At 41.2% G+C, this 26,365-nt stretch overlaps 2 protein-coding genes across 2 annotated transcripts; both read right to left on the bottom strand.

Moving 5' to 3' along the window:
- Positions 1–2,099: 2,099 nt before the first annotated feature.
- Positions 2,100–2,672, bottom strand: LOC131905000 (interferon alpha-13-like). Its single transcript, XM_059255971.1, has one exon. It carries the CDS (start codon positions 2,670–2,672, stop codon positions 2,100–2,102), a length of 573 nt encoding a protein of 190 aa, XP_059111954.1.
- Positions 2,673–12,238: 9,566 nt separating this feature from the next.
- LOC131904806 (interferon alpha-12-like) lies at positions 12,239–12,826 on the bottom strand. The gene has a single exon (XM_059255825.1). It carries the CDS (start codon positions 12,824–12,826, stop codon positions 12,239–12,241), a length of 588 nt encoding a protein of 195 aa, XP_059111808.1.
- Between the last annotated feature and the right edge of the window lie 13,539 nt (positions 12,827–26,365).

Genomic DNA, 26,365 nt, shown 5'->3' with positions numbered 1-26,365 from the left:
CAGTTTCAAGTAGGGAGCATGTCAGGAAATCCCAGCCCTAGCTGAGGAACTATTTTCATCTGATGGCTGCTGGGAGAGAAAGATTCAGTTATCCTCAGTAATGGGGCCCCTGAGAGGTTGCCCGGGTTCCACTAGATGGCGGTGTATATATGCACCACTGGGGACAGTTAACAAACAGATTCATTGATCCTAGTCCAAGCACTGGCCTGAGCTCCTGAAGATCAGAAGAGAGGGAGGTGGGAACCTAGAAGCAAAGGGGGCAGGGAGTCAAGATCATGATGGGGAAAACCACAGAGACAGCTCACTTGAGCTAGTGGGACCTCAGGAACACTGGACTGACAGCTGGGGGACCTGCATGGCACCCAACTATGCCCTCTGAATGTGACTGAACCTTGTGTGGCTTGATCTCTTGGTGAGGCCCCTGGCAGAGGGACCAGGACTTGTCCCAAGTGCAAGAACTGGCTTTTGGGAGCCCAAACCCTATGCTGGGACACGTTGCTCAGCCTTGAAGCAGTGAGTAGCTATGCTCAAGTTGGTATGCTACACTTTGGTGACTCCCAAGGGAGACCTTCCCTCCTCTCAGGAGTTGTTGGGTGATCAGATTGATGGGCAGAAGTTGAGGACCAGAGAAGGGGAGGGAGGGGCAACTGGGATTAGTATGTGAAATGAAAAAAAATTGAAATTAAAAAAAAAGATACCAAATCAAATTGAGAGGGATGAACTGTGTTGCTTTAGAAGAATTGCATTTACTTCCCTTTGTTAGATTTTTTTCAAGGTATGTTTTTGGAGGCCATTATGAAGGGAATTGATCCTGGATAATTCTAAGTTCAAATTGACCCCTGATAGGGTCATTTGGGAAGAAGGGATCTCACCAGGGATGTTGTCTCTACAGAATCGCACTGGAGACCAGTCTCTAAATCATTTTAATAACTGATGACTGCTGTAGGAGTGTCCAGCACACTATGGGTGATCCATCCACTGGGCAGGTGGTCCTGATGAGTATTAGAAAGCAGGCTGAGTAGGCCTTGAGGCATCAAGGCAGTAGACAGTGTGTTCCTCCAGGACCTCTATATGAGCCACTGTCTTCAGGTTCCTGCCCTGTTTACGATCCTGCCAAAGCTCTGTCAGTGAAAGAATGTGCTGTGATCTTAAATTATAATAAAACATTTCTACCCCAAAATGCTTTAGATCATGATATTTTGTCTCTTCAATTAAAGCCATCACCAAGACAGGGCTGACACTCCATATTTTTCTTTTATCATGTTTCACTTTTTTAATGGTATGTAGGAAGATCCTCATTTGTTTTGTGCTTTATTTTATTTTGGTTTTATGGTATATCTCATTTTTGGTATCTAATCGGTTTCATCCGATAGAGGTTGGGAGTCAAATGTTAGTTAGGGGAGGGCAGAGAGGTCGGGGCGAATTGTAGGTAAGGAGAACTAAGGCACAATGGAACACAAGCAAGATGTTCTGGTTTCTTTCTGTACAGCATGCTGGCTATACATCCAGAGGAGTACTATCTCATGGAGAGAAGTAAGATTTTTGCCATCAGTGAACAGGAACTACTGGGTGGCTGCATCCACTCACCTCTTAAGTCTAAGCAGCACACATTGCTTCAAAATGTTATTTCCTACCAAGTCCAGAAGTGTTATATTCATGGTGTACAGAATGAGTTTAGAAACATCAAACAGTTTTCATAAGGTCGTGTGGCTGACACATAAGATTAAGCATGTAGAGTCAAAAATTTATTGAGTAGAAGAAATAAATTAACAATAACGGTTTGATAATTTAAAGGATATATAAAATTCTATGGTATTAAAAAATAACTAAAATCATGTAGATAGGCAAACAAGCAGAAGAACTAATAAATAAATAAATAAATAAATAAATAAATAAATAAGCAAACAAACAAATAAACATCTGAATGAATAGGGCAAATGCCCTTACAGATCAACACAATATAACCCAATAATAGGATAACTATCCAGACAAGTTGAATCAATGATATCCAAGTCAAAGAGTTCTTGGAAAAGTCCAAATCTGAGCAGTGAGGTGCAGGATCCTAGCCCAGAAGAGTCCTCTCCACTTTGGTTCAGGACTTACTCCTTCTCCTCAGTCAATCCTGCCAGCAGCTTGGCAGAGGAAGACAGGGCTCTCCTGACTTCTGCTCTGACCACCTCCCAGGCACAGGGACTGTGTTTCTTCTCCTTCAGGTAGACAGTGATCCTGTGGAAGTAGTTCCTCACAGCCACCAGGGAGTCTTCCTGATTCAGAGAATATTCCTGTACCTCACCCGGCTCCATCAAACAGGCACGCAGGTCTTTGAGCTGGTGGTGGAGGCCAATGCAGAATGTGTTTAGGAGGCTTGTCTCCCAAGCAGCAGATGAGTCCTTTGAGCTGAAGAGGATCAGGACCTGCTGGGTCAGCTCCTGCAGGACAGGGATGGCCTGGGCCTTCTGGATCTGCTGGGCATCCACCTTCTCCAGAGGGAATACAAAGTCCATTCTGTCCTTCAGACAGGAGAGAGGGGAGAGTCTCCTCATTTGTGCCAGGAGTGTGGAGGCTCTCTTGTTCCTGAGGTGATGAGTCTGAGGCAGGTCACATCCCAGACAGCAGCTTGACCAGTAGTGCATCACCACCAGGAACGTCAGCAGAGCACAGGGCCTGGCCATTGTGAATGTGGCAGATCCTGCTGGTCCTCTGGGCTCTGTGGTCCTGAACCTTCCCCTCTAGGTTCTCTGAAGTCCATCCTGGCTGGGTCCATGTGTCTTACATAAGAGAAAGCACTAGTTTCCATTTTCTGATTGCCCACCCATACTCTCCCATGTACTTTTCACTTTCTTTCAGTCATTCTCTGCTTGTGTCTGGCCTTTTTTTCCCCTGTGTTAAATCTCTCACTTGTAAAGCATAAAACCTTACCTCTAATACTTGGCCTGGAAATTTCTTGAATTCCATGCTGCAGTTGAATTTTGTGGGTCATAGTTATTTTTTAATAAAGCTACTTGAATTGTAATGTCAATTTTGTTTCCACTAGTTATTTTGTGAGTCTACAGGTGTTATTTGAAACAATAGCACATGTGAAAATCTTGTCTATGTTGGTTAGGGTTGCGTGGTTGACTTATTTTATTCTAGTTGTCTTAATACACTTGAGTTCTTAAGTATATGAAGGATCAAATTTGGTTTGTATTGTATATTATTAGGTAATTATTGAATGATCATTTGGTGGATATTATGGCACAATGAACAAGAGCTTCCTGATCAAGACTGATATATTCATGTTGATCCCTGGAACTCATGGTGGGAGCAGAAAACTTATTCATGGAAGTTGTTCTCTCACTCCACGTCTTTGCTGCACACACACGTATGTTCACAAAAACTCATAAAATGTATCATCTATGCTTTGCTCTAAGGAAAAGTTTCGACATTATTTTGACACTTTTGGTGTCCTCTGACTTTAAGATGGAAAGGGATGCCGTCTTAGCCTGTAGGTTTCATGAACTGATTAGTGTTCCAGGAGACCATTGTTCTGAATGAAGAACATTCCGGGCTTCTCTGTGTTATAGCCATTGTGACTTCTACTGTTAACAGAGCATCTCGGAAATTTCTCTCTGTCATGGACCAATTTTGTCAGCGTTGGGGTTGTGCTTCACAGTGCCTTCAAAGTCAGGCTCCATGGATACATCTCCCTTTCTGCCCAATATTCCCATCTGGAGAATTTTTCAACTAATGACAATTACCCAAAATGGAATGCACATTCTTTCTAGCTGTGTCTGAGTTTAGAGACTGTGATGCCTGGTTGCTGCCTTTTCTCTAAGTGCCCTGTGACTTCTTCAGTGGAGTTTGAGTCGACTCACACCCTCTGTTGCACAGTGGGGCAGAGTGTCCTCAGCCCTCTTCTTGTACCACACTCCTTGAGAATGCTCACCATCCCTTCATGACATCAGCACTCACACAAAGTGTGGTGTTTGCTTGTATTTTGGGGTCATAAGTCCTAGAAGATCGCTGCTCTCACTTCAGTGGATTCATTAGAAAGGCTTTTGTGTTCAGCAGTGAACACATGGCCAGAGATCAGAGTGTCAAGAATCCCCAGATGTCAACAGCAGAAAACCCTGTCATCTGCAGTGATGTGTGAATGTCCTAGTTCTCATTTGTAAGAGATAAGTATTTGTAGTTTTTCCAAAATCTAGTTTTGTGATCAATATTTTTTGTTGACTGATTGCTGTGCCTGAAGTTAGGAGGTGGAAATACAGACCAGAAGACACAGTGATAGCAGTGACTCTGATTGCCTATTAGTTAACTATAAGAAGTTTGGACTTACAGATATTTATGCAATTTTACTTTAGTAGTGGATACTGCACATGCTCTGTCTTTGTCCATTTGAACATTGAGCAGAAGAGTCTTGAGGGATACCATCACATAGAAGTGTTTCAGTACTGCCAATGTGTATAATATTTCATTTAATTTTTCTATGGTGATGGAGGCTCCATGGTGGATGTCATTACTCTATTGAATTTTTGTTGCATTGAATATTTTGTTTCTTTTTTCCACTTTCCTAGAGAGAAGATACTGACCTTGTTGGTGGCATTGAATTGAAATTGTGGTGTCACTTGAAATGAAAGCAGAAAAAGGAAGTGATGTTTCCCATTGGGGAGGCAATAGCAACAATGTTAAGAGTTTTCAACTTAAAAGTTCAATAGCATAAAATAAAGTAATTTTACATCAAACCGAGTGCATTTTGGAATGTGAACTGTAGAGTCAATGCAATCACACTCAAAATTTCAATGATTTTCTTCCTGGCAACATCAGTCTTAAGACACCTGTGGAAACAGGAAGCTGCTGGAGAGCAGGAATGTCAAGAATAAGAGCAATGGCTGTGGTGTCAAAAGGCCTGATTTTATACATCACCCTCCACATCCCACAGAGGATAAGGGCATCTCTCAGTGCTCCTCAGAGGAGGTTCTCACGGCAATTGATGACTGGACACAGACACTTACAGGTGGTTAATGTACAGGGAATAGGTGTCTGAGCAAAGACCACCATGGCTTTCCTGGCTTCCATAGGGCAGTACTCTTTACACAAGAGCTGGCAGGAAAATGGGGATTCCCAGAGACAGTTTCTGACAGTAGGAAACATGAGTTTGTAGACTCAATACAGTAGCTGCAGGTCCATATTGATCTCAGCTGTGACTGCATGCACATTCTGAGTATGATGGAGATAGATAAAATTCCAGTTTCAAGCAGGGAGCATGTCAGGAAATCCCAGCCCTAGCTGAGGAACTATTTTCAACTGATGGCTGCACAGAGAGGAAGATTCAGTTATCCTCAGTAATGGGACCCCTGAGAAGTTGCCCGGGTTCCACTAGATGGCGGTGTATCCATGCACCACTGGGGACAGTTAGCAAACAGATTCATTGATCCTAGTCCAAGCACTGGGCTGAGCTCCTGCAGATCAGAAGAGAGGGAGGTGGGAACCTAGAAGCAAAGGGGGCAGGGAGTCAAGATCATGATGGGGAAAACCACAGAGACAGCTCACCTGAGCTAGTGGGAGCTCAGGAACACTGGACTGACAGCTGGGGGATCTGCATGGGACCCAACTATGCCCTCTGAATGTGGCTGACACTTGTGTGGCTTGATCTGTTGGTGAGACCCCTGGAAGAGGGACCAGAACTTGTCCCAAGTGCAAGAACTGGCTTTTGGGAGTCCAAACCCTATGCTGGAACACGTTGCTCAACCTTGAAGCAGTGAGTAGCTATGCTCAACTTGGTATGCCACACTTTGTTGACTCCCAAGGGAGACCTTTCCTCCTCTGAGGAGTTGTTGGGTGATGGGGTTGATGGGGGAAAGGTGAGGACCAGAGAAGGGGAGGGAGGGGCAACTGAGCTTAGTATGTGAAATGAAAAAAATTGAAATAAAAAAAAAAGATACCAAAAGAAATTGAGAGGGATGAGCTGTGTGGTTTTAGGAGAATTGCATTCACTTCCCTTGTTAGATTTATTTCAGGGTATTTTTTTTAGGCCATTATGAATGGAATTTACCCTGAATAATTCTAAGTTCAAATTGACCCCAATAGGGTCATGTGGGAAGAAGGGATCTCACCAGGGATGTTGTCTCTACAGAATCGCACTGGAGACCAGTCTCTAAATCATTTTAATAACTGATGACTGCTGTAGGAGTGTCCAGCACACTGTGGGTGATCCATCCACTGGGCAGGTGGTCCTGATGAGTATTAGAAAGCAGGCTGAGTAGGCCTTGAGGCATCAAGGCAGTAGACAGTGTGTTCCTCCAGGACCTCTATAGAGCCACTGTCTTCAGGTTCCTGCCCTGTTTATGATCCTGCCAAAGCTCTGTCAGTGATGGAATGTGCTGTGATTTTAAACTAGAATAAAACATTTCTACCCCAAATGCTTTTGATCATGATAATTTGTCTCAGCAATTCAAGCCATCACCAAGACAGGGCTGACACTCCATTTTTTTTCTTTTATCATGTTTCCCTTTTTTAATGATATGTAGGAATATCCTCATTTGTTTTGTATTTTATTCTATTTTGGTTTTATGGTCTCCCTCATCTTTGGAATTCAATCGGGTCCATCTGATAAAAGTTGGGACTCAAATGTTAGTTAGGGGAGGGCAGAGAGGTCGGGGGGGGGGGGAATTGTAGGTAAGGAGGACTAAGGCACAATAGAACACAAGCAAGATGTTCTGGTTTCCTTCTGTACAGCATGCTGGCTATACATCCAGAGGAGTACCATCTCATGAAGAGAAGTAAGATTTTTACCATCAGTGAACAGGAACTACCAGATGGCTGCATCAACTCACCTCTTAAGTCTAAGCAGCATACATTGCTTCATTATTATTTACTACCAAGTCCAGATGTGTTATATTTATGGTCTACAGAATGAGTTTAGAAGCATCAAACAGTTTTCATAAGATCGTGTGGCTGACACATAAGATTAAGCATGTAGAGTCAAAAATTTATTGAATAGAAGAAACAGATTAACAATAACGGTTTGATAATTTAAAGGATATATAAAATTCTATGGTATTAAAAAATAACTAAAATCATGTAGATAGGCAAACAAGCAGAAGAACTAATCAATCAATCAATCAATAAATAAATAAGCAAACAAACAAATAAAACATCTGAATGAATAGGGCAAATGCCCTTACAGATCAACACAATATAACCCAATATTAGGATAACTATCCAGGCAAGTTGAATCAATGATGTCCAAGTCAAAGAGTTCTTGGAGAAGGCCAAATCTGAGCAGTGAGGTGCAGGATCCTAGCCAGAGAGAGTCTTCTCCACTTTGGCTCAGGACTTACTCCTTCTCATCAGTCAATCCTGCCAGAAGCTTGGGTGAGGAAGACAGGGCTCTCCTGACTTCTGCTCTGACCACCTCCCAGGCACAGGGACTGTGTTTCTTCTCCTTCAGGTAGACAGTGATCCTCTGGAAGTAGTTCCTCACAGCCACCAGGGAGTCTTCCTGACTCAGAGAATATTCCTGTACCTCACCCGGCTCCATCAGACAGCCACGCAGGTCTTTGAGCTGGTGGTGGAGGCCAGTGCAGAATGTGTTTAGGAGGCTTGTCTCCCAAGTAGCAGATGAGTCCTTTGAGCTAAAGAGGATCAGGACTTGCTGGGTCAGCTCCTGCAGGACAGGGATGGCCTGGGCCTTCTGGATGATGGTGTGCCAGACAGAGGCCAGAAGTCTTGAACCAGACCAATGACTCATTGCAAAGAACATTTGAGGGTGAGGCTGATTGAAGTAAAAGGTATACTGTGTGACATACTGAATCTCCTGATGTCATTAGGACGAATGAAGAAGGGTTGGAGAAATGGGAAAGACGTGGGTTGAGGTGGGTTTTTATGTTTGTTTCATTTTGTTTTTAATTATTTTCTGTTGGAGATCAATGCTGAAGGGGTGAGTGATAGATATGGGAGTGCTGGGAGGGGTGCAGGATTGGGGTGCATGATGTGAAATTCCCTGGTATTCCCAAAGTATTATATATATGTATATATGAAGTGGATGAAACTCTAGGGTTTCCCTGGCAGCTGAACCTACAGATGGGCATTATCTTCCTCACTCCGTGTGTCCTGAAGAATGCAAAGGGGCTGTTGGGTCAAGATACTCTGGTCTGTTGATCTGTAACCCTGCAAAACACAGATCTCAATCCAGTATGAATAAGAACTAGTTCATTCTGTACCAATTAAGAGTGACTGTAATATTGTCTGTAACAAGGATTCAGGTTGCCCCTTGTGACATGTTCTATTGTGGAGAGGTAATCTGAAATTTTGAAGTCATTGTTCAAACAACAGTCATAAATCAGTGCATTTACCAAGCCCAGTGTTGCTGGTCTCAGTAGGCAGAGCAGCAGGAGGAGAATCTCTTCTGTGGGTTCAGACATTATTTTACATCATTCCTAGCTGGGGCATGGTTTGCTCAGTTACATGACACATTCCAAATGCTTTACCTACTGGTCAAAATGATGTGAGGTCAGACACAGAGCTTGGTTGTAATTATCAACTGAGGGGACTACACACAGACTCTTTCTCCAGAGAAACTCCTCTAGAGAAGACTAGAGGGGGAAAAAGCCTTAGTGACTGTTTTGTGCATGTTGAGCAGACCATTGTCCAGAAGGCATGACCCATGTGGAACTGGGAGGGTGCTCCCTCCCTCAGATGAGAAGTGAAGGGAGTTGAGTCTTCCAAACTGATGTCAGTTCTTCTGGGGAAAATGCCTGTTTTAGTTGTGAAGAAAACTCTTCTAGGAAAAAATTTCTAAAGAAAACACACCAGAGTTAAACAGTTTCTTCTTTGAAAGTGATGGTCAGTAGGGGAGGGCTCTCTTCCTCTCTTAATGTTTGCAAGCATGGCAGATTGTTTCTTCTGTCCCTCCCCCTCTCCCTCCCCTTCCCCCTCCCCTTCTCTCTCCCACTGCCTCTTACTCTCCCCACCCTACCCTTCCCCTACCCCTCTCTCTGTTTTTGGCCATAGTTAGTATTAGTTCTTTAGAAGAACACTCTGATTTAAACACACAGAAAAAAAAAGAGAGAGAGAGATCAGTTGTAGAATGGCAGAGCTGGTTGATGAGGAGAGAATGAGGAACAAACACTGTTTTCCCACATCAGGGAGGAGGAAACCAGGGCTATGAGGCTGAATGATGGGGTCTGGGACAGCAGGCAGGTACTGGGAGTATATCAGAAAGAAAGCTGTGTGCACATATATGTACATTATTATATATAGCATGTGCTGCTATTAAATAGTGCATCATATATAATATATATGTTTATACATACTTCCCCTTCAGTGTTGGGCTAGGACACTGATCCCTCTATAAAGTATTTGTAAACCATCAATTCCTTATTGATTTCAGTGGCTAATACTCAGTTCCAATGTGTCTAAATGTAGAGGGGTTCAGGCTATTTTCAAAGACAGTGAAGGTTTTCAGTACTTCAACTGTCTATACTTTTCCAGTCACTCTTCCTGTCTTTTCTTGAAGTGTTGGTTTGATGATAGAAGTCTCCACATCTACTGTATTTATCTTTGATACTTTCCTAGGAAGAAAACCCTGATGTTGGCTGTGGCAATGAACCAAAAAATATGATGTCATTGGAAATGAAAGCTGAAGAAAGGAACTGGCGTGTCATCCAAATGAGACAGCAGCAGCAAAAACATTACCTACTAAGATTCAGTGGAAAAGATCTATGTTGATTAACTACAATGATGCTATGAAAGTGACTCTATATCCTAGGGATCTTCAGGTTCAATGCATATGTCTTAGTTAAGGTTTCTATTGTTGTGAAGAGACACCATGACCACAGCAACTCTTATAAAGGAAAACATTTAATTGGGACTGGCTTACAGTTTCAGTTCCCACCATCATCTTCATGGTAGGAAACATGGCAGGACGCAGGCAGACATGGTACTGGAGAAGGACCTGAGAATTCTACACCTTGATCCACAGGCAGCAGAAGGAGGCTACCATGCAAGGCCTAGCTTGAGCATATAAGACCTCTAAGTCCACCTCCACAGTGACACACTTCGTACAAGGCCACACCTATTCCAACAAGGCTGCCCTCTTATAGTGCCACTCCCCATGGGCCACGCATTCAAACACATAGGTCAATAGGGGAAATTCCTATTTAATCCACGACACAATACAAAATTTTTTAACTACATTTTTATTTATTTATAAGATTTGGCCGGGCGGTGGTGGCGCACGCCTTTAATCCCAGCACTCGGAAGGCAGAGGCAGGCGGGTCTCTGTGAGTTCGAGGCCAGCCTGGGCTACCAAGTAAGTCCCAGGAAAGGCACAAAGCTACACAGAGAAACCCTGTCTCAAAAAACCAAAAAAAAAATTGGTATATAAGATTTGTTTATTATATGTACAGTGTTCTGCCTGCATGTATCCCTGCAGGCTGGGGGAGGGCACCATATCTCATTACAGATATTTTTGAACCAACAAGTGGTTGTTGGGATTTGAACTCAGGACCTCTGGAAAACAATCAGTGTTTGTACCTCTGAGCCATCTCTTCCAGCCCTACAATACAAATTTTAAGTTATGTTTCTCCCAGAAGTATCACTTTTAGAACACATATCGGCCGGGAGGTGGTGGCACATGCCTTTAATTCCAGCACTCGGGAAGCAGAGCCAGGTGGATCTCTGTGAGTTTGAGGCCAGCCTGGTCTACAGAGCGAGATCCAGGACAGGCACCAAAACTACACTGAGAAACCCTGTCTCGAAAAAAATCATAGACAAACAAATAAAAAAAAAAGGACATATGGAACCATGAAGATACAAAAGAATAAAAGCATTGTTGTGGTGTCACAATACCTGAATTCACATTACAAATATATGTCTACGAGAGAGTTACTGCAGGATTACTACCCCTTACCACATAAGCCTCTTGCAGTCAATGGCAATAAACACAGGGACCCACAACTGATCCATGAACACAAAATAAAGGGCTGACTTCCTGCCCCAAGGATCATTGCAGAAGAGGGAGCAGAAGAATTGTAAGACCCAGAGGCAGTGGATGATGACCACAGCAAAGCAGTGTTCTCGGACACAACAGGGCAGTTGCACTAATGAACTGAGAGTGGGTATGACCTAATGGACAAGACCAGGGTGGACAAAATCCCAGCTTGGAAAATGGAGGAAAGTTCTCTTCTAGCTGAGGAACTGTGGCAGTTGATAGCTTCTGAGAGAGAGTCAGTTGTCCTCAAGGTTGGGGCCCCTCAGAGAGGCTACCTAGGCTCCAGGAGATGGCCGTGTATCCATGTACAACTGGAAGTTCCAAGAGAAGAAGGGTGAGAAGGAGGAGGAGGAAGAGTAGGAGGAGGACAAGAAAACCCATGAAAATTGAGAGGGAATAGTGGTGTTGCAAAGGATTAATTTTAGAGGCGTTTCACTTCCCCGGTGGGATTTATTTCAGGAATGTTTCATGAGGCTGTTATGAATAGGTTTTATTTCCTGATTTCTTCTTGGTATGTTTGTCTGTGGTATTCAGGCAGGCTAATCACTTTTCTGATAGCTGTTGCTATCACTGTATATAATCTCACTGATATTTGGAACCCAAAACTGTTAAACTCATAGAAGCTGAGAGTAGATGAAAGGTACCAGAGGTCATGGAGGTCAGAGGGAGGATTCCTCTGGGAAATATATGTCAAAGAAGACTAAGTCACAATGTGACAGGAGCAAGATTCTCTGGCTTCCTACCAGACAGAATGCTGGCTTTACATACAAAGAATACTATATACTGGGAGAATTAGGGACATAGATTTAGGGTTTGTTTAAACACTATGCAGAGAGGCTACCTAGGTACTTATATTCAGTACAATTTTCAACACTCTGTCCATTTGTAAAATTTTTATGGTTTAGAGTATCAACTTAAAAAGACTGGAAAAATCTGAAAAGTTACAGAATTAAAAATCAAAGTGTTTTATACAGCAAAATTGAATGGGATTCAAAATAATTTAATTGCATATGATGGTTGCTACATTAAAGAAAATACAAAACTGCAAGATTTAACTTAAATAACTTAAATTACATAAAATAAATACACACATAATACACAGAGATACCCAAACGGATGCAGAAACAAGTGCCCTTATATATATAGATAAAATTTGTGCTGTTTTGCCAAAACATCTAGTCAGGTTGGTTTAATTCATGTCAAAAATAAACGAGAGTTTTAAAAGGAGAATTTATGCAGTGTTGTAGCCCAGGAGCGTTCTTATCACTTTGGCTCAGGACTTAACTCCTTCTCAATCAATCCTGCCAGCAGGTTGGCTGAGGAAGACAGGGCTCTCCTGACTTCTGCTCTGACCACCTCCCAGGCACAGGGGCTGTGTTTCTTCTCCTTCAGGTAGACAGTGATCCTGTGGAAGTAGTTCCTCACAACCACAAGGGATTCTTCCTGGCTCAGGGAAGGTTCCTGCACCTCCACATGCTCCATCAGACAGGCTTGCAAGTCATTGAGCTGCTGGTAGAGCTCATCACAGAACGTGTCTAGGAGGGTTGTATTCCAAACATCAGATGATTCATCCGAGGTGAAGAGTGTCAGGACCTGCTGGGTCACCTCACCCATGACATGGAGGGCTTGAGCCTTCTGGATCTGCTGGGCATCCACCTTCTCCAGAGGAAATGCAAAGTCCATTCTGTCCTTCAGGCAGGAGAGAGGGGAGAGTCTCCTCATTTGTGCCAGGAGTGTGGAGGCTCTTTTGTTCCTGAGGTGATGAGTCTGAGGCAGGTCACATCCCAGACAGCAGCTTGACCAGGAGTGCATCACCACCAGGAATGTCAGCAGAGCACAGGGCCTGGCCATTGTGAATGTGGCAGATGCTGCTGGTCCTCTGGGCTCTGTGGTCCTGAACCTTCCCCTTTAGGGTCTCTGAAGTCCAAGCTGCGTGCATCTGTCTTAAATAGGGAAAAACACTGGTTTCCATTTTCTGAATGCCCTCCCCCTACTTTCCAGTTGTCTTTCATTTTGTTAAACTCATTCTCTGCTTCTTTTTGGGAATTTTTTCTAAACCATTTTGGTTTTCATCATTGCTTCCCCTTTCACTCCTGCCCTCAGAAAGCTGTTTTACAACTTTCTTTTTCTAAGTAGAATTGTCATTAACTATTACACCACAGATTTACTCTTTGTTTGAAATTTACACATCTATTGTAAAGACAAATTTTTCTCTAAAAATTGTATTTAAATGTTGTTGAAGTTCATTTTACCATAATTTCTGTTTTATTTATATTATTTTCATATATGTTTAAATCACAATGTAAAGTGTGGTCCAAATTGTTTCTAAATTAAAATATTGATGCTCATGATGGTGGTGGTGCACACATTTAATCCCAGCATTTGAGAGGCTGAGGCAGGTGGATCTCTGAGTTCAAGGCTAGCCTAGTCTATAGAGTGAGTTTCAGAACAGCCAGGGCTACACAGAGAAACCCCGTCTAAAAAAATCCAAAAAAGAAAAAAGCATTGATGCTAATGAAATAAATTTTCCAATGTTTAAAGGCTTTATTAAGTTATTTTCTTCAAATTGCTTTTATGAACTCTAATATTAATTTATACAAAATGTTAATTGCATCATCAGTGTATCTTCATCATTCACCCAATGATTGTCATGCCACCATGAGGTAGCATGATGTGTAAAGGCTTGCTGGTCAAGCTTGATGAGGTGAGTTTGATTCCTGGAGCCAGTGGCTGAAATAGAGAAACTGTAAACTGGACTCTGACCGCTACATTCACACTTGGCAAGTTTATACCTACACACATGTCCTCAATGCATGCATGCACACAGCACCCACACACCATCACACACTTAAACAATCACACAGATATACACACTTGCTCATTCATCAATATGGATACATACAGCCACATACTGTCACAAAACCATGTACACAAACATACAAACACAATCACACAGATACACACATACCATCACACACACTCACATGCTCATATGTTACACTCACATGCTGCAGGCTGCAGGAATGTATCATAAGAACTCAGCTGGTTATGGCAAAGTCACTACCTGGAGGGATCAGGGAATTCCTCCAGAGGAAGCCAAATTCCAAGAAGTTTTTGGTGTTATTTGGCTTGTTATATATCAGCTGTATTCTGTTATGAAAATCATGTGTGCCTTCATAGTTTTCCCAATTGACTTTTCCCTTAGAAGGGCTAACAGTGTGGACTGATCACTCTCTGGACATACACATTCCAGGAATTTGGAGAACAGCCTCAGGAAAGGCTTTCTCTGCAATCAGATTATCTCCCTTAGTCACTTTCAAGGACTAACAGAAGACACCGCCCAGGTGGGTGCCCAACTTTCAATGACTAACAGTGATAGCAGCCCACATGCAAGTCTCCTGACTTAAGGTAATTTCCACAAGGAGACACCACCTAGGTGAAGTGAATGTTAAGTAAATAGCTTTACATAATTTAGCTTGGACCCTCCCTTTTTATACCGGGACTTCCAGGGCATGTGGAGGACTGAGAATAAAAAAGAGAGTGGAAGAACTAGATGGGTAAGAACTTGAGAGGAACAAACTGAGATGGCGAAGAACTAGATTGAAGGGCTAGAAGAAAGTACTAGAGGAACGAGATGGAAGATGAGAAAGAGTCAGATGGGAAAGTCCTAGCTGGGCAAGAACAAGGTGAAAAGGACCTAGATGAGGCAGAATCAAGACGAGAGAATTAAGATGGAACTTAAGAGGGAGCAGTAGATAAGTAGAGAGAAATCAGACAAGAAAGGAGCTAGGCACGAGAACAGAAATGAAGCTGTGTATATAGGATGTTATGCCAGAGGAATTAAAGCAAGTGGACTATAGAGCTCGGTGTGCTGAGATTCTATTTCCTGAAAATAGTCCTCGCCGTTAGTAGTTCTCTCTCCTGAGCCCCTGGGATGTATAATATTAAGGCTGGTCCCGCTAATATTATACAAGACTAACACACACAGGCATACACAAACACACAAATGCACACACATGCTTACACACATACACACAAATACACATTTACACAAATATGTGCATCCATACTCACACACACAAATACATGCATATTACACACAAATACACACACATTCCACACTCACACATAGACACACATATGCACACACACATAAACATATTCTCACAATAGAAATACACATAAACACACTCCCCTACACATGTATGCACACATAGTCACATATAAGACAGATTTTCAACACATGTGCACAGAGAGACATACCCAAACACTCAAGCACACACCAATGTACACATTCCCACACATACAAATACATACCATCATTCAAACATAAACACACACATGCACAAATTTCCACACATACACACATTTGCACAAACACACACACACATGCACAATCCCATATTCCACATATATATGTATACAACACACACAACTTACACACAGAAACACACATGCATATCCTTACACACACATTCACATACATACTTCCTCACATATATACACAAACACAATACATACACACAGACACACATGCACACACACTCAGACAGACACACATGTATAGTCACACACAAATACATTCATAGACATACACTCACATACATACACAAGAGTGATAAGCTATTAAAAATGTCAAAGGTTAATTTTCACTTGTTTTGTCTCACAAATTTGAACGTTAACTCCTTGGATTTTCGGATCCATTGCATAGTAGGAAGACAATAGGACTCACAAAGTCACTCACTTCATGGTGGCCAAGATGCAGACAGGGATGAAATGTGTGTGTCCTTAGATGGAGCCCCCTAACCTTCCTGCAGCAAAGCCTCACTACCTAGTAGTCCACTCATCTCCAACAATCAACGGGCTTTCACTGATACAGTTTGTTCCTTGAGGATGATGAAGGCTCATGTTCCCTGTGAACACTGCTCCCATGAGTACCAGCCTCCAGCACAGGAAACCTTGAGAGACATTCCATATCCAAACCACACATAGGTAAAGTGTCTGAACACTAGATTTCAAAGGCTAAGGATCTCAAATGCTATGCCATGAGTACTATTACAATCATACCAAATTTCTAATCACTTTAATCAGCATATGATGTTTATCCTCATGCACAGGACACTGTAGCACTGTTAAGTCCCTATAAACAATGTTTGTGTCAAATCATAAGAGAAGCAGTTCTAGCTCTTCAATGTCTCCTACAGCAGCTAGGATCTGCAGGGTCATTTCTCTGTGTGTGAAACTTCAAAGTCTTGGTCTTCATTCTGTAATTAATTAATTAATTAAAATAACCACAATAAATAATGTTATATTGTTTCAGATTATATAGAAAGCCCTTCTGCATAGAGAACATTAGAGTCACTATTCCCCTCACCTCCAAACTGCATCTAACTGGAATATTTGCTTCTCAGCTGCTGATAATTTCTTTGGAAACCTGTTCCCTCATCTCTGTGTCTACTGACCCTGGTGATGGTTTCCCTGGCTGTGCAGACCCTTCCTAGTGCCCTTTCCTCCCCTCAGTCCATGGCCTTCTGATGTCTGTCTTGGAATCCTTATCCAGGAAGTCTGTCTTTCTGTCATTCCTGTGGATGCACATGGGTAACACGACTAACTTGTAAATATCAAATATTTAGGAAGGTGAAAGAAATGTAGGAATTTGTTAAGCATTTTCATAGGCACGGTCTACTGATAGCAGAGTTTCTTAGCTTGGGACTCTGTCTGAAAATCCATTATTCCTCAGTTACCAGAACACAGCTTTGTACCAGAGCAGAAAAACATGCACACACATACATGTACATGTACAGGCACACACACACACACACACACACACACACACACACACACAGAGAGAGAGAGAGAGAGAGAGAGAGAGAGAGAGAGAGAGAGAGAGAGAGAGAGAGAATTATTTAATTCATTTAATATGTGTGTATTTATCTTGGAGGGACAACAGTTTGTCCTTAGTTTTCTTGCTTACTTTAAGTGGAAAGTGATACTCCATGGCCCCTTTTTCTTCCATAACTGGGTAGTGATTGGTCAGAGCCTTCATAGCACAGTCTCTTCAGAATGGAGAACCAGATGGTGCTTTTCCTCTTTATTTCCACAGGTGACTCATTACAAAGGGGTTCTCTGACATTTCTTGTCTCAGGAACAAATTCTCCCTCTCAAGACCCACATGGCTCTGCTTCCCTGATCCCTCAGAGTCAGGATTCGTGGTGATATCCCCTTTCTGCTCAACCCCTGTGCACTGAGGTCTACAGTGTTCTTCAACCTGTGACAATCACCCAGACCTGCAGTGCTGGTTCCTCCTTGGTGTGTATGTGTGTGCAGAGCCTGCCCCCAGGAATGGTGTTACTTCTAATACCATGGGACTTACTCAGTAGCTCTCAAATTCTTTCTGCTTTCTGCTGCACAGTGAAATCTCATCCTCAGCACTCCTTTTTTTAAAAACCTTACTCCATGAGATAGGGCTTCAATGATAATGTCAGAACTCATACTGGAAGTCCTCTCTTCTTGGTTTAAGTATCATAAATTCTAGAAGGTCATTGCTTCCACCTGTATTGTTCCTGTGAAGGAGGTTTGTTTTCAGTTAAATGCACAAGACTTGAGAGTTGAACAATATGTCAGAGAAGCCAGAGGAGAACAAGCCTGGAACGGTTGGTCAAAGAGGACTAAGTCACAATTTCACAGGAGCAAGACATTCTGGTATTGTTTGATATCTTTATAGCTGCTGCAGTACAGGGAGAAGCTCGACAAGATGCTAAGCCTTCATTTTCCAAAGGAGCAGAGGGGTTCAGCCTTCTTGGAAAAGACTGACACCCAGCTAGCTCACTCCAGTTACTTTGTTCAAGCATATACAAAGTTAACAGGGGATAGGAAAGGTTCTAACTACCACAGTTTACTTGTTCTTGCTGACCATGAAAGCAGACAGTCCACACAAATATCATTCCCTTTTGACTATGGCTGGCCATCATCAAAAGTATGAACTCCAGTTTGCCAGGAGCGTCTTAGGACCTAGGTCGGTGCAGCTGCAAGCTCTCACAGAGCACCAAGTGCAGGTTTCCAGAGAGACAACAGTTCTTCAAGGTTTAAACAGTTTCAAGACAATTTCTCAGCCTCTGCTGATCAACCCAAACACAGCAAAGGCTTTACTGAAATATTTCACCCAAAGTCAGACAAAAAGGCTTTACCATATATTTCATTTAAACCCAGATATAAAGGCTTTACATATCACTATATTCTGGCTTACTACTGCACAGCATGCTGGTTATATACACAGAAAAATGCTCTATTCTGGAGAAATGTAAAGATTTAGGCTTTTACCATCAAAGAATGAGAAGTGTGAGATGGGTATATCTACTCATCTAAGCAACAGGCAATGTCAATATCACATCTCCTTCTCTAACCAAGGCCCAGGAAATATTGCAGAAGAAATGGCAGAAAAATGGTAAAGCCAGAATTTGGGGAAGATTGCTGCTAAGTATCTCTGGACATGACAGGGCACTCATGAAATCAAGACAGTTGTGATTGTGTGCAAGAGATCTATACAAGTGAAGCCAGTCTACATTTCAGCTTTTACAGGGAAGGGTCTCACAATGCTCCATCCCAATCTGAAGTCCCACTGGCAGTGATGGCCAATGGTAGTGTGACCTACGGTAGATGACACACTCTTTGGTGTATATTACCCTATACATATGCAAATATGAGATGCACTAATTGGTGTCGATGGGCTGTATTAAAAGGAAAACAAAGAAAAGAAGACATGAAGTTGGGATGAGAATATGGTGGGGAGCTCTAGGAAGATTCAAGGAAGTGAGAAAATGGTGGACATAATGTACATACATTGCATTCATATATGAAATTACAAAAGAATAGATACAAATTGTAAAAATTGGACCAAGTCACAATTTGATAGGAGCCAGAGTTTCTAGCTTACTATTGTACAACATATTGACTACACAGAATGCTACTTCACTATACATTTTATAAACACTAGAAGACAAGATTCTAGGATTTTTGTCTACAATGGAATGGTAATGACAAGATGGTTGGATTTGCTTATATTTAAGAACCACAAAATTTTAACATTGTCTTAATTAGGGTTGCCATTGCTTTGATGAAACACCATGATCAAAGCAACTTGGGTAGGAAAGGGCTTACTAGAATTTCACTTCCACATCACAGTTCATCATCAAAGGTCAGGAACACAAAAGGGGCAAGAACTGGAAAGCAGAGCTAATGCAGAGGCCATGGGGGAGTGTTGCTTACTGGCTCGCTCCTCAGGCCTTGCTCAGTGGCACTTATACAGCTAGGTAAATCAGCTCAGGAACAGCACCACTCACTACATCATTACTAATTGATGGCCCACAGGCTTGTGTATAACCCCAGCATGTGGAGGAATTTCCTTAATTGAGGTTTTCTGTTCTCAAATGACTTTAGTTTCTGCCACATTGACATAAAACTAGCCAACACACCTAACCCCTTCACAACAAGACAGGGAAACACATCAATGTTATGGACCAGCCTTTCCTTTTCTTGTTCATCCCCACAGTCATGAACATCACATTATAAAATAGTCCATGTTTTAAGAGTGACACAGTTTTTTAAGCATTCACTCACTTAAAATTTTAAAGTCTCTTTAAAATATCCAAACTCAGGGACAGGAGGGGGAGGTCAATAGTGAAGAGCACTGACTGCTCTCGCCTAGGACCTGGGTTTGATTCCCAGAACTCACAAAGTGGCTCACAGCCACCTGTAACTCCTTTTCAATAGGATCTGATGCTCCCTTCTGACCTCCACAGGAAACAGGCATACATGTGACAAACAGACATACATGAGGTGAAAACATTCATAAAATAAAAATAAATGAAGGTATAAAAATTTTAAAAATATCCAAATTCTCACTTAAAACCCAAAGTATCTCAATTGTGGGCTCCTCTAAATATCAAAAATAAACACTTTCTTACTTTAGAGGGAAGAAGAAGAACACAGTCACAATCTGAACACAGCCAAATCAAACTCCAACAGTGCAAAGAACTCAATGACCAATATCTGAGATTCACTCACTATTTTCTGTGCTTTTCCAAAGGGCTTGGGTCTCATCTCCAGATCCATTCCCTGCAGCACACACAGCTTGATCCCTAGGTTCAGGTCAGCTCCAATACACACCTGCCGCTCTCCTTGTGGGCACCCTAAGGTACTGGCATCTCCAAAATGTTGGAGTCTCTTGCAGAAATAGGGCTGCGCTTTCACAAGTAGCCTCTCGGGGCTCTTTTGAGGAACTCCAGCTGTACCATAGAGTGCCAATCTTCAGATAATCTGCTAACACCTCCATGCCTTCCAAATCAGCACCAGCTTGATGATTTTTACACAGTGGTCTTCTCTTAACCTCCCCTGATTTCTCAGCTCCTTCTCACCAACATCAAATGTCTCAGTAAAACCAAGGTTTCCCTGTAATACTTTTGATATCATGTTAATCACAGCTGATTATTTCTGCTGGCTAACCAGAATCAGATTCTCTCTCTCTCTCTCTCTCTTTTTTTTTTTTTAATTTTTGAGACAGGGTTTCTTTGTGTAGTTTTGGTGCCTGTCCAGGATCTCACTCTGTAGACCAGGCTGGCCTCGAACTCACAGATATCCACCTGGTTCTGCCTCCCAAGTGCTGAGATTAAAGGCCTGTGCCACCACTGCCTGGCAGCTCTCAACATTCTTATCTTCCAAGCTCCCCTGGAACAGATAACCAAGCTATGAACACTCAATGGTTTTTCTAGCCCCATGTTCCAAAGTCTTTCCACAATCTTTCCCAAGACTCATGATCAGACCTGTCACATGAATGCCCCCTTAATCTTGATACCAATTCTGTCTTAGGGTTACTATTGTTCCCATGAAACACCATGACCAAAGCAACTTGGAGGGGAAAGGGTGGTTTTGACTTACACATCCACAGCACTGTTCATCATCAAGGTTGGTCAGAAGTAAAACTCAAACAGGGCAGGAGCTGGCAGGAAGGCACTGATGCAGAAGCCATGGAAGGGTACTGCTTACTGGCTTGCTACTCAGGGATCTCTCAGCTTGCTTTCTTACAGAGCTAGGACCATTCGCTTAAGGATGGAACCTCCCAGAATGGGACAGGACCTTCTCCTCGAGTATTAATTAAGAAATTGCCCTACAGACTTACTTGAAAAGCCATCACATGGAGGCATTTCTTTTGATATTCAGTCCATTCAGATAACTTTAGCTTGAATCTAGTGGACATAAAACTAACCAGCACAATGTACCCTGTAAATGGGTTCAATTTTTATGCTGTAATGTGTCAGTTTTAATAAAATTTATAGTATGAAAAGATGTAAGAATGGATAGATACAAAACTAATAATATTTGATGACACAGAAAAATAACTTTATTCCATAAAGGGAAAATGTTTAGTTATATTAAAGAATATGTAAAATTTCACATAGTATTATAACTTTAATTTCATACTTAAATAAATTTTTACACACATATTTACACATATAAATAGAAATAACTGGATGAATCTAGAAGCATATGTCTCTACAATATTATGCAGTACTGCTCATAACTGATGAAACATCCAGGAAGGTTGGTTGAAGGATATTGAAATGAGTGAGAGCATTGAGAGAGCAGAATTTGTGCAGTGAGGTGCAGGATCCTAGCCCAGGAGTGTCCTCTCCACTTTGGCTCAGGGGCTGTGTTTCTTCTCCTTCAGGTAGACAGTGATCCTGTGGAAGTATTTCCTCACAGCCACGAGAGAGTCTAGGAGTTTCCTTTACTGTGTAGAGATTGGGCAGAGCCTTCATAACACAGAGGCTCCTCAGAATGAAGAAGCAGAAGACGTTTTTCTGTTTATTCCCATGGGTGACTCATCACAGTTGACAGAGCTTCGCTGATATTGCTCACTCTCAGGAACTGAAGGACATGGGGTTGTGCCTCACTATTCCCCCAAATTTAGGACTAATGTAGACACCTCCCTCCCTGTCTAACCTTTTACCACTGATGTCCACAATGTTCTTCAATCTGTAACAATGGCCCCTACCCTGAATGCTGGTTTCTTCTTGGTCTGTGCGTGGAGATTTTGATGCCAACATGATGCCATTTTCCAAGTAACATGTGACTCACTCAGTGGCTTTTGAGTCTGCCCACACTCACTGTTGCACAGTGACCCAATACTCTCTGTCCTTCCTTTGTACAGCAATCCCTGAGAGTGTGCTCATCACACCCTGATGACGTCAGCTCTCATACTGGATATGGTGTCTGCTTGGATTTCAGTACCATAAATCCTAGAGAATTATGCTCTTATCTTTAGTGTGTTGATATGTTCATGTTTTGTTTTCTGTAGTGACTCAAGTTTCCAGGGACCAGAGTATCAAGAACCCCAGACAATAACATCAACAAAGCGTTTTGTCTACATTGCTGTAAACATTTTTCAGCTTTTCTTAACTTCATTCATAGTAGATAAGTACTAATTGTTCCCTCAAATACTCTTTATATAATCCACACTTGATCATCAAATACTTCTAGTTGGAAATGATTGGATGGGTGTACAAGATATACTGATGGCTGAGCATTTGATTACAGTTGTACAGGAATAAGGCCAAGGATGTTTATCCAGTTTGATTATAGTAAGGGATTAAGGTCCTTGCATCTGCATCTCCACTCAACTCAAAACTTCATGGTAGAGACAATCAGACTATTCTTCCAGAGAGGAAAACTGTATTTGAACAGTATATAGTTTTTGTGTTTGAACTGTATATAACTTTTCATTTAATTTTACTGTATTTTGAGGCATTCATTTAATGACAGACTTCTGTGCTTCTGTCTTTTCGTTACATTTACACCATAATGATGATAGAGTAAAATGACACAAGTAGATAGCATCCATTCTAATTTCATGATAGTTAGCTGTTTATTTAGTTATTTACTGATTACTTACTTTTGTCTTTTCTATTTTCCTAGAGAGTAAAAGCCAGTTTTGGGTCTTAGCATAGAAACGAAAATGTGATGTCAGTTCTCATGAAAGCAAAAGAGAGGACGAGACTTTTGTTCTTAAATGGGAAGCAATAACAGTAATGTTAGTAACATTCAATATAGCACCCGGGACGTCCTAAAGCTGTGAAATAAGAAGTGATAATACAAAAATGACTGTGACCTAAGATTTAATGAAGTTTCAATAAAGTTTAACAACATTGCACTCAAACAGAAACATCATTCCTCAAATGCACACGGAAGCACAAAGCGCAGTGTTCGGGGTATTTCAATACCTGATTGCATGCACTACACTATTACAGTAATCAAGACAGCAGGACACTAACACAGAAGGAGATACGAGGATCAGTACAATGGAACAGTTGGTCCAGAAATAAGTACACACAGCTACATCCACCTGAGCTCCCTGAATTACCACCAGCACACACTGGGGCTGGAGAGTGTCTTCCGTAACTGGGGCTGGGAGAATAAAACCAGGTCTCTATCTGCCCCTCAGTACAACAGTCCATCAAAATGATGAAAGATCTGAATGTGAGTGCAGAAACTTGGAAGTTGATAAGACAGACTTAGAGAAAACACTTCATAGGAGCTATACACAAGGGCTTTATGAAAAGGCCTCAGACAGTCCAGGAAGCAGCAAGAAGTGAGAAATGGGAACTGGACAAAAAATATATAAAATTTCAAATTTTCAGCATAGCAAAAGAACAATGGCCTAAGTGAAAATATAGTCTACAGAGAGGAAGGAAAAGCATTTCCACTATTCATCTGACCAGGAATTAGATACTAGAAAAAATAAAATTGTTAAAATGTTAAAAGAACATATAGTTCTATTACTTCTTAGGCAAGTGAAACAAGAGATAGTTCTCAAAAGGGCAAGCACAAAGTGCCAATGCACATTTGAAACTTGTTCAGCATCATTAGCTACCAGGGAAATTTCAAATCAAGTTTATATTCTTGTTTCATTTCACCCCAAGCAGAATGGCTATCATTCCGTAAATGCTGGTGAGAATACTGGTGTGTAGAAACTTTAATTTGGTGGTAGGGGCATTAATTAGTGCTGAGTGTCACTATGAATTTTCCTCACATAAGCTAATAATGGAGCTACCATATGATAAGCTGTACCACACATGTGTATGTATCAGAAAGAACAAAGTGAACTTACAATAGAAACATCTGTATATTCATGTTTATTACATTAGCATTCGCATTAGACAAAATATTTAATTAGCCTAAATGTATATCAAAAGGTGAAAGGATATTTAAAAGTTATATACATTGTATAAGTGTTTGTCAATACTATCAGCTATATCAGCTATAAGAAAAAATAAAAAAGGAGAAAATACAAGATATACCTACAATATGTAGTAGAAGATATTCACATATAAAGCAGAAATATTATATGATTTATATGAATATGGATAGATATAAAGAACATTATTCTAATGGAAATATTTGAAAAGATATATGGTATATGTTTCATATCATATGGCAATCCACAAATATAGATATAGATATGGCATAGATTTTGACCAGGTTCCTTTTTTTGGAAAAAGAGGACCAGGGTGAAGGGTTTGCGTTACGGAGGAGTAAATATATGAAAAGTACATTACAACACACATGGATGCAAATGCTTCACTGAATCCATATTATTTCAAAGACACCATACATTTTGATCACAGGATATTGGGGATTCAATTTGATACTAACCTGGAAGGTTCCCCCTTTTTGGTTACCTATCACAGTGGGAAGGTATTTTTCATGCTGCTAAGGCAGAATCCATGAAATACCTTATCCGACTGTGTACCCTGTGAGCTAAGATAGTGACTGGTTGAGAGAGCTACGCCCATTAGTACAATAGTGGCATAAATGTTACAGGAGTAACCAACAACATTTTAATGGAAAATCTGGCTTACTCCAAAAGAGGAAACTCGTGCCTTGTACTGCAAACATGGCCAAGAACCCATGACTTGGGAGGTTAGAGAAGCTATTTTGCCGAAGGGCCATAGTTTCGGAGACCCTTTTAAATACTTACATTTAAATGCTAGTGAAATACTTGACCATCTTCAAAGAAACTTCCTTATGCAGAATGTGGTAGTTAATATAAAAATTCCCAGTTAATTGAATGGCAGAGCATAAGCAACTATGAGTGCTCATCCCTATATTAAATGTTAATATCACACCTCCTTCCCAAACCAAGACTCATGGCACATTGCAGAAGAAGGGCCAGAAAGACTGTAGAGCCAAAAGTTGGGGAAGATTGCTGAAAAACATCTGAATATGACAGGGCTACAGCACTCACGAGCTCAGGGCAGCTGTGATTGTGGGAAAAGGAGTGTAGACAAGATCAAGCCAGTCAACGCTCCAGCATGGAGAGGGAAGGGGCTCAAATTCCCCATCCCTAATTGAGGAGACCTGGCAGTTGATGGCTACTGAGAGAGAGTCAGTTTTCTTCAATGGTGTGGCCCACAGTAGATGGCTTATTCTTCAGTGACTATCACCCTATACCTATGCAAATATGGAAATTACTAATTGGACTAGTTGAATATCACCTTATACATGTGCAAATATGGAAAACACTAACTGGACAACAATAAAAAGACAAAGATGTGAAACAAGGTATGATATTAGGATGAGAATGTGGTGGGGAGGTCTAGGAAGAGTCAGAGACAGGAAAAAGAGTGTGCATATGATCTAAATATGAAGTATTCATGTATGAAATTACCAAAGAGGAGAAACAAAGTTTAAAAATTGCACTATCACAATTTAATATGAAGATATATTCTCCTTCACTATTGCACAACATATCAACTACAAAGAACAGTCATGTAGTATACATTATGAAACACTAGAGAATAATTTAGGATTTTAAATGTAAAAAATGATAATTAAAAGATGTTTAGGTCTGCTTATATTTAAACACCATACAATTTACACATGTATCCTACCAATGTATGTGGCTCTTACTTTGTAATGTTAGTTTAAAGAAATAAAAATGAGAAACTATAAGTAATGGAAAAATATAAGACTTATATGATAAAGATTTAATGAACACAGAAAAATACTTTTATTACATATGAAGTATTTTATTATATTAAAGAAAATTTAAAATTTCACATGATGTTATAACTTAAATTTTATACTTAAATAAATATTTATACACATAAATACAAATAACTGGATGAATCTGGAAGCTAATGCCTATACAATATACACAGTTGTGTATACAATACACAATACAGAATTGCTCATAACTGATGAAACATCTGGGAAGGTTGATGAAAGATGTCGAAAAGAGTGAAAGCATTGAGAGAGCAGAATTGGTGCAGTGTGGTGCACTGTCCCAGCTCAGGAGAGTCCTCTCCACTTTAGTTCAGGAATTATTCCTTCTCC

The sequence above is a fragment of the Peromyscus eremicus genome, chromosome 2 (assembly GCF_949786415.1).
Source record: "Peromyscus eremicus chromosome 2, PerEre_H2_v1, whole genome shotgun sequence".
Taxonomy (NCBI): Eukaryota; Metazoa; Chordata; class Mammalia; order Rodentia; family Cricetidae; genus Peromyscus; species Peromyscus eremicus.
This window is presented reverse-complemented; position numbering and strand designations above follow the sequence as displayed.

Bases quoted from the DNA above. Each gene is read 5' to 3' on its own strand.
- LOC131905000 (XM_059255971.1), bottom strand. From the start codon at position 2,672: ATGGCCAGGCCCTGTGCTCTGCTGACGTTCCTGGTGGTGATGCACTAC.
- LOC131904806 (XM_059255825.1), bottom strand. From the start codon at position 12,826: ATGGCCAGGCCCTGTGCTCTGCTGACATTCCTGGTGGTGATGCACTCC.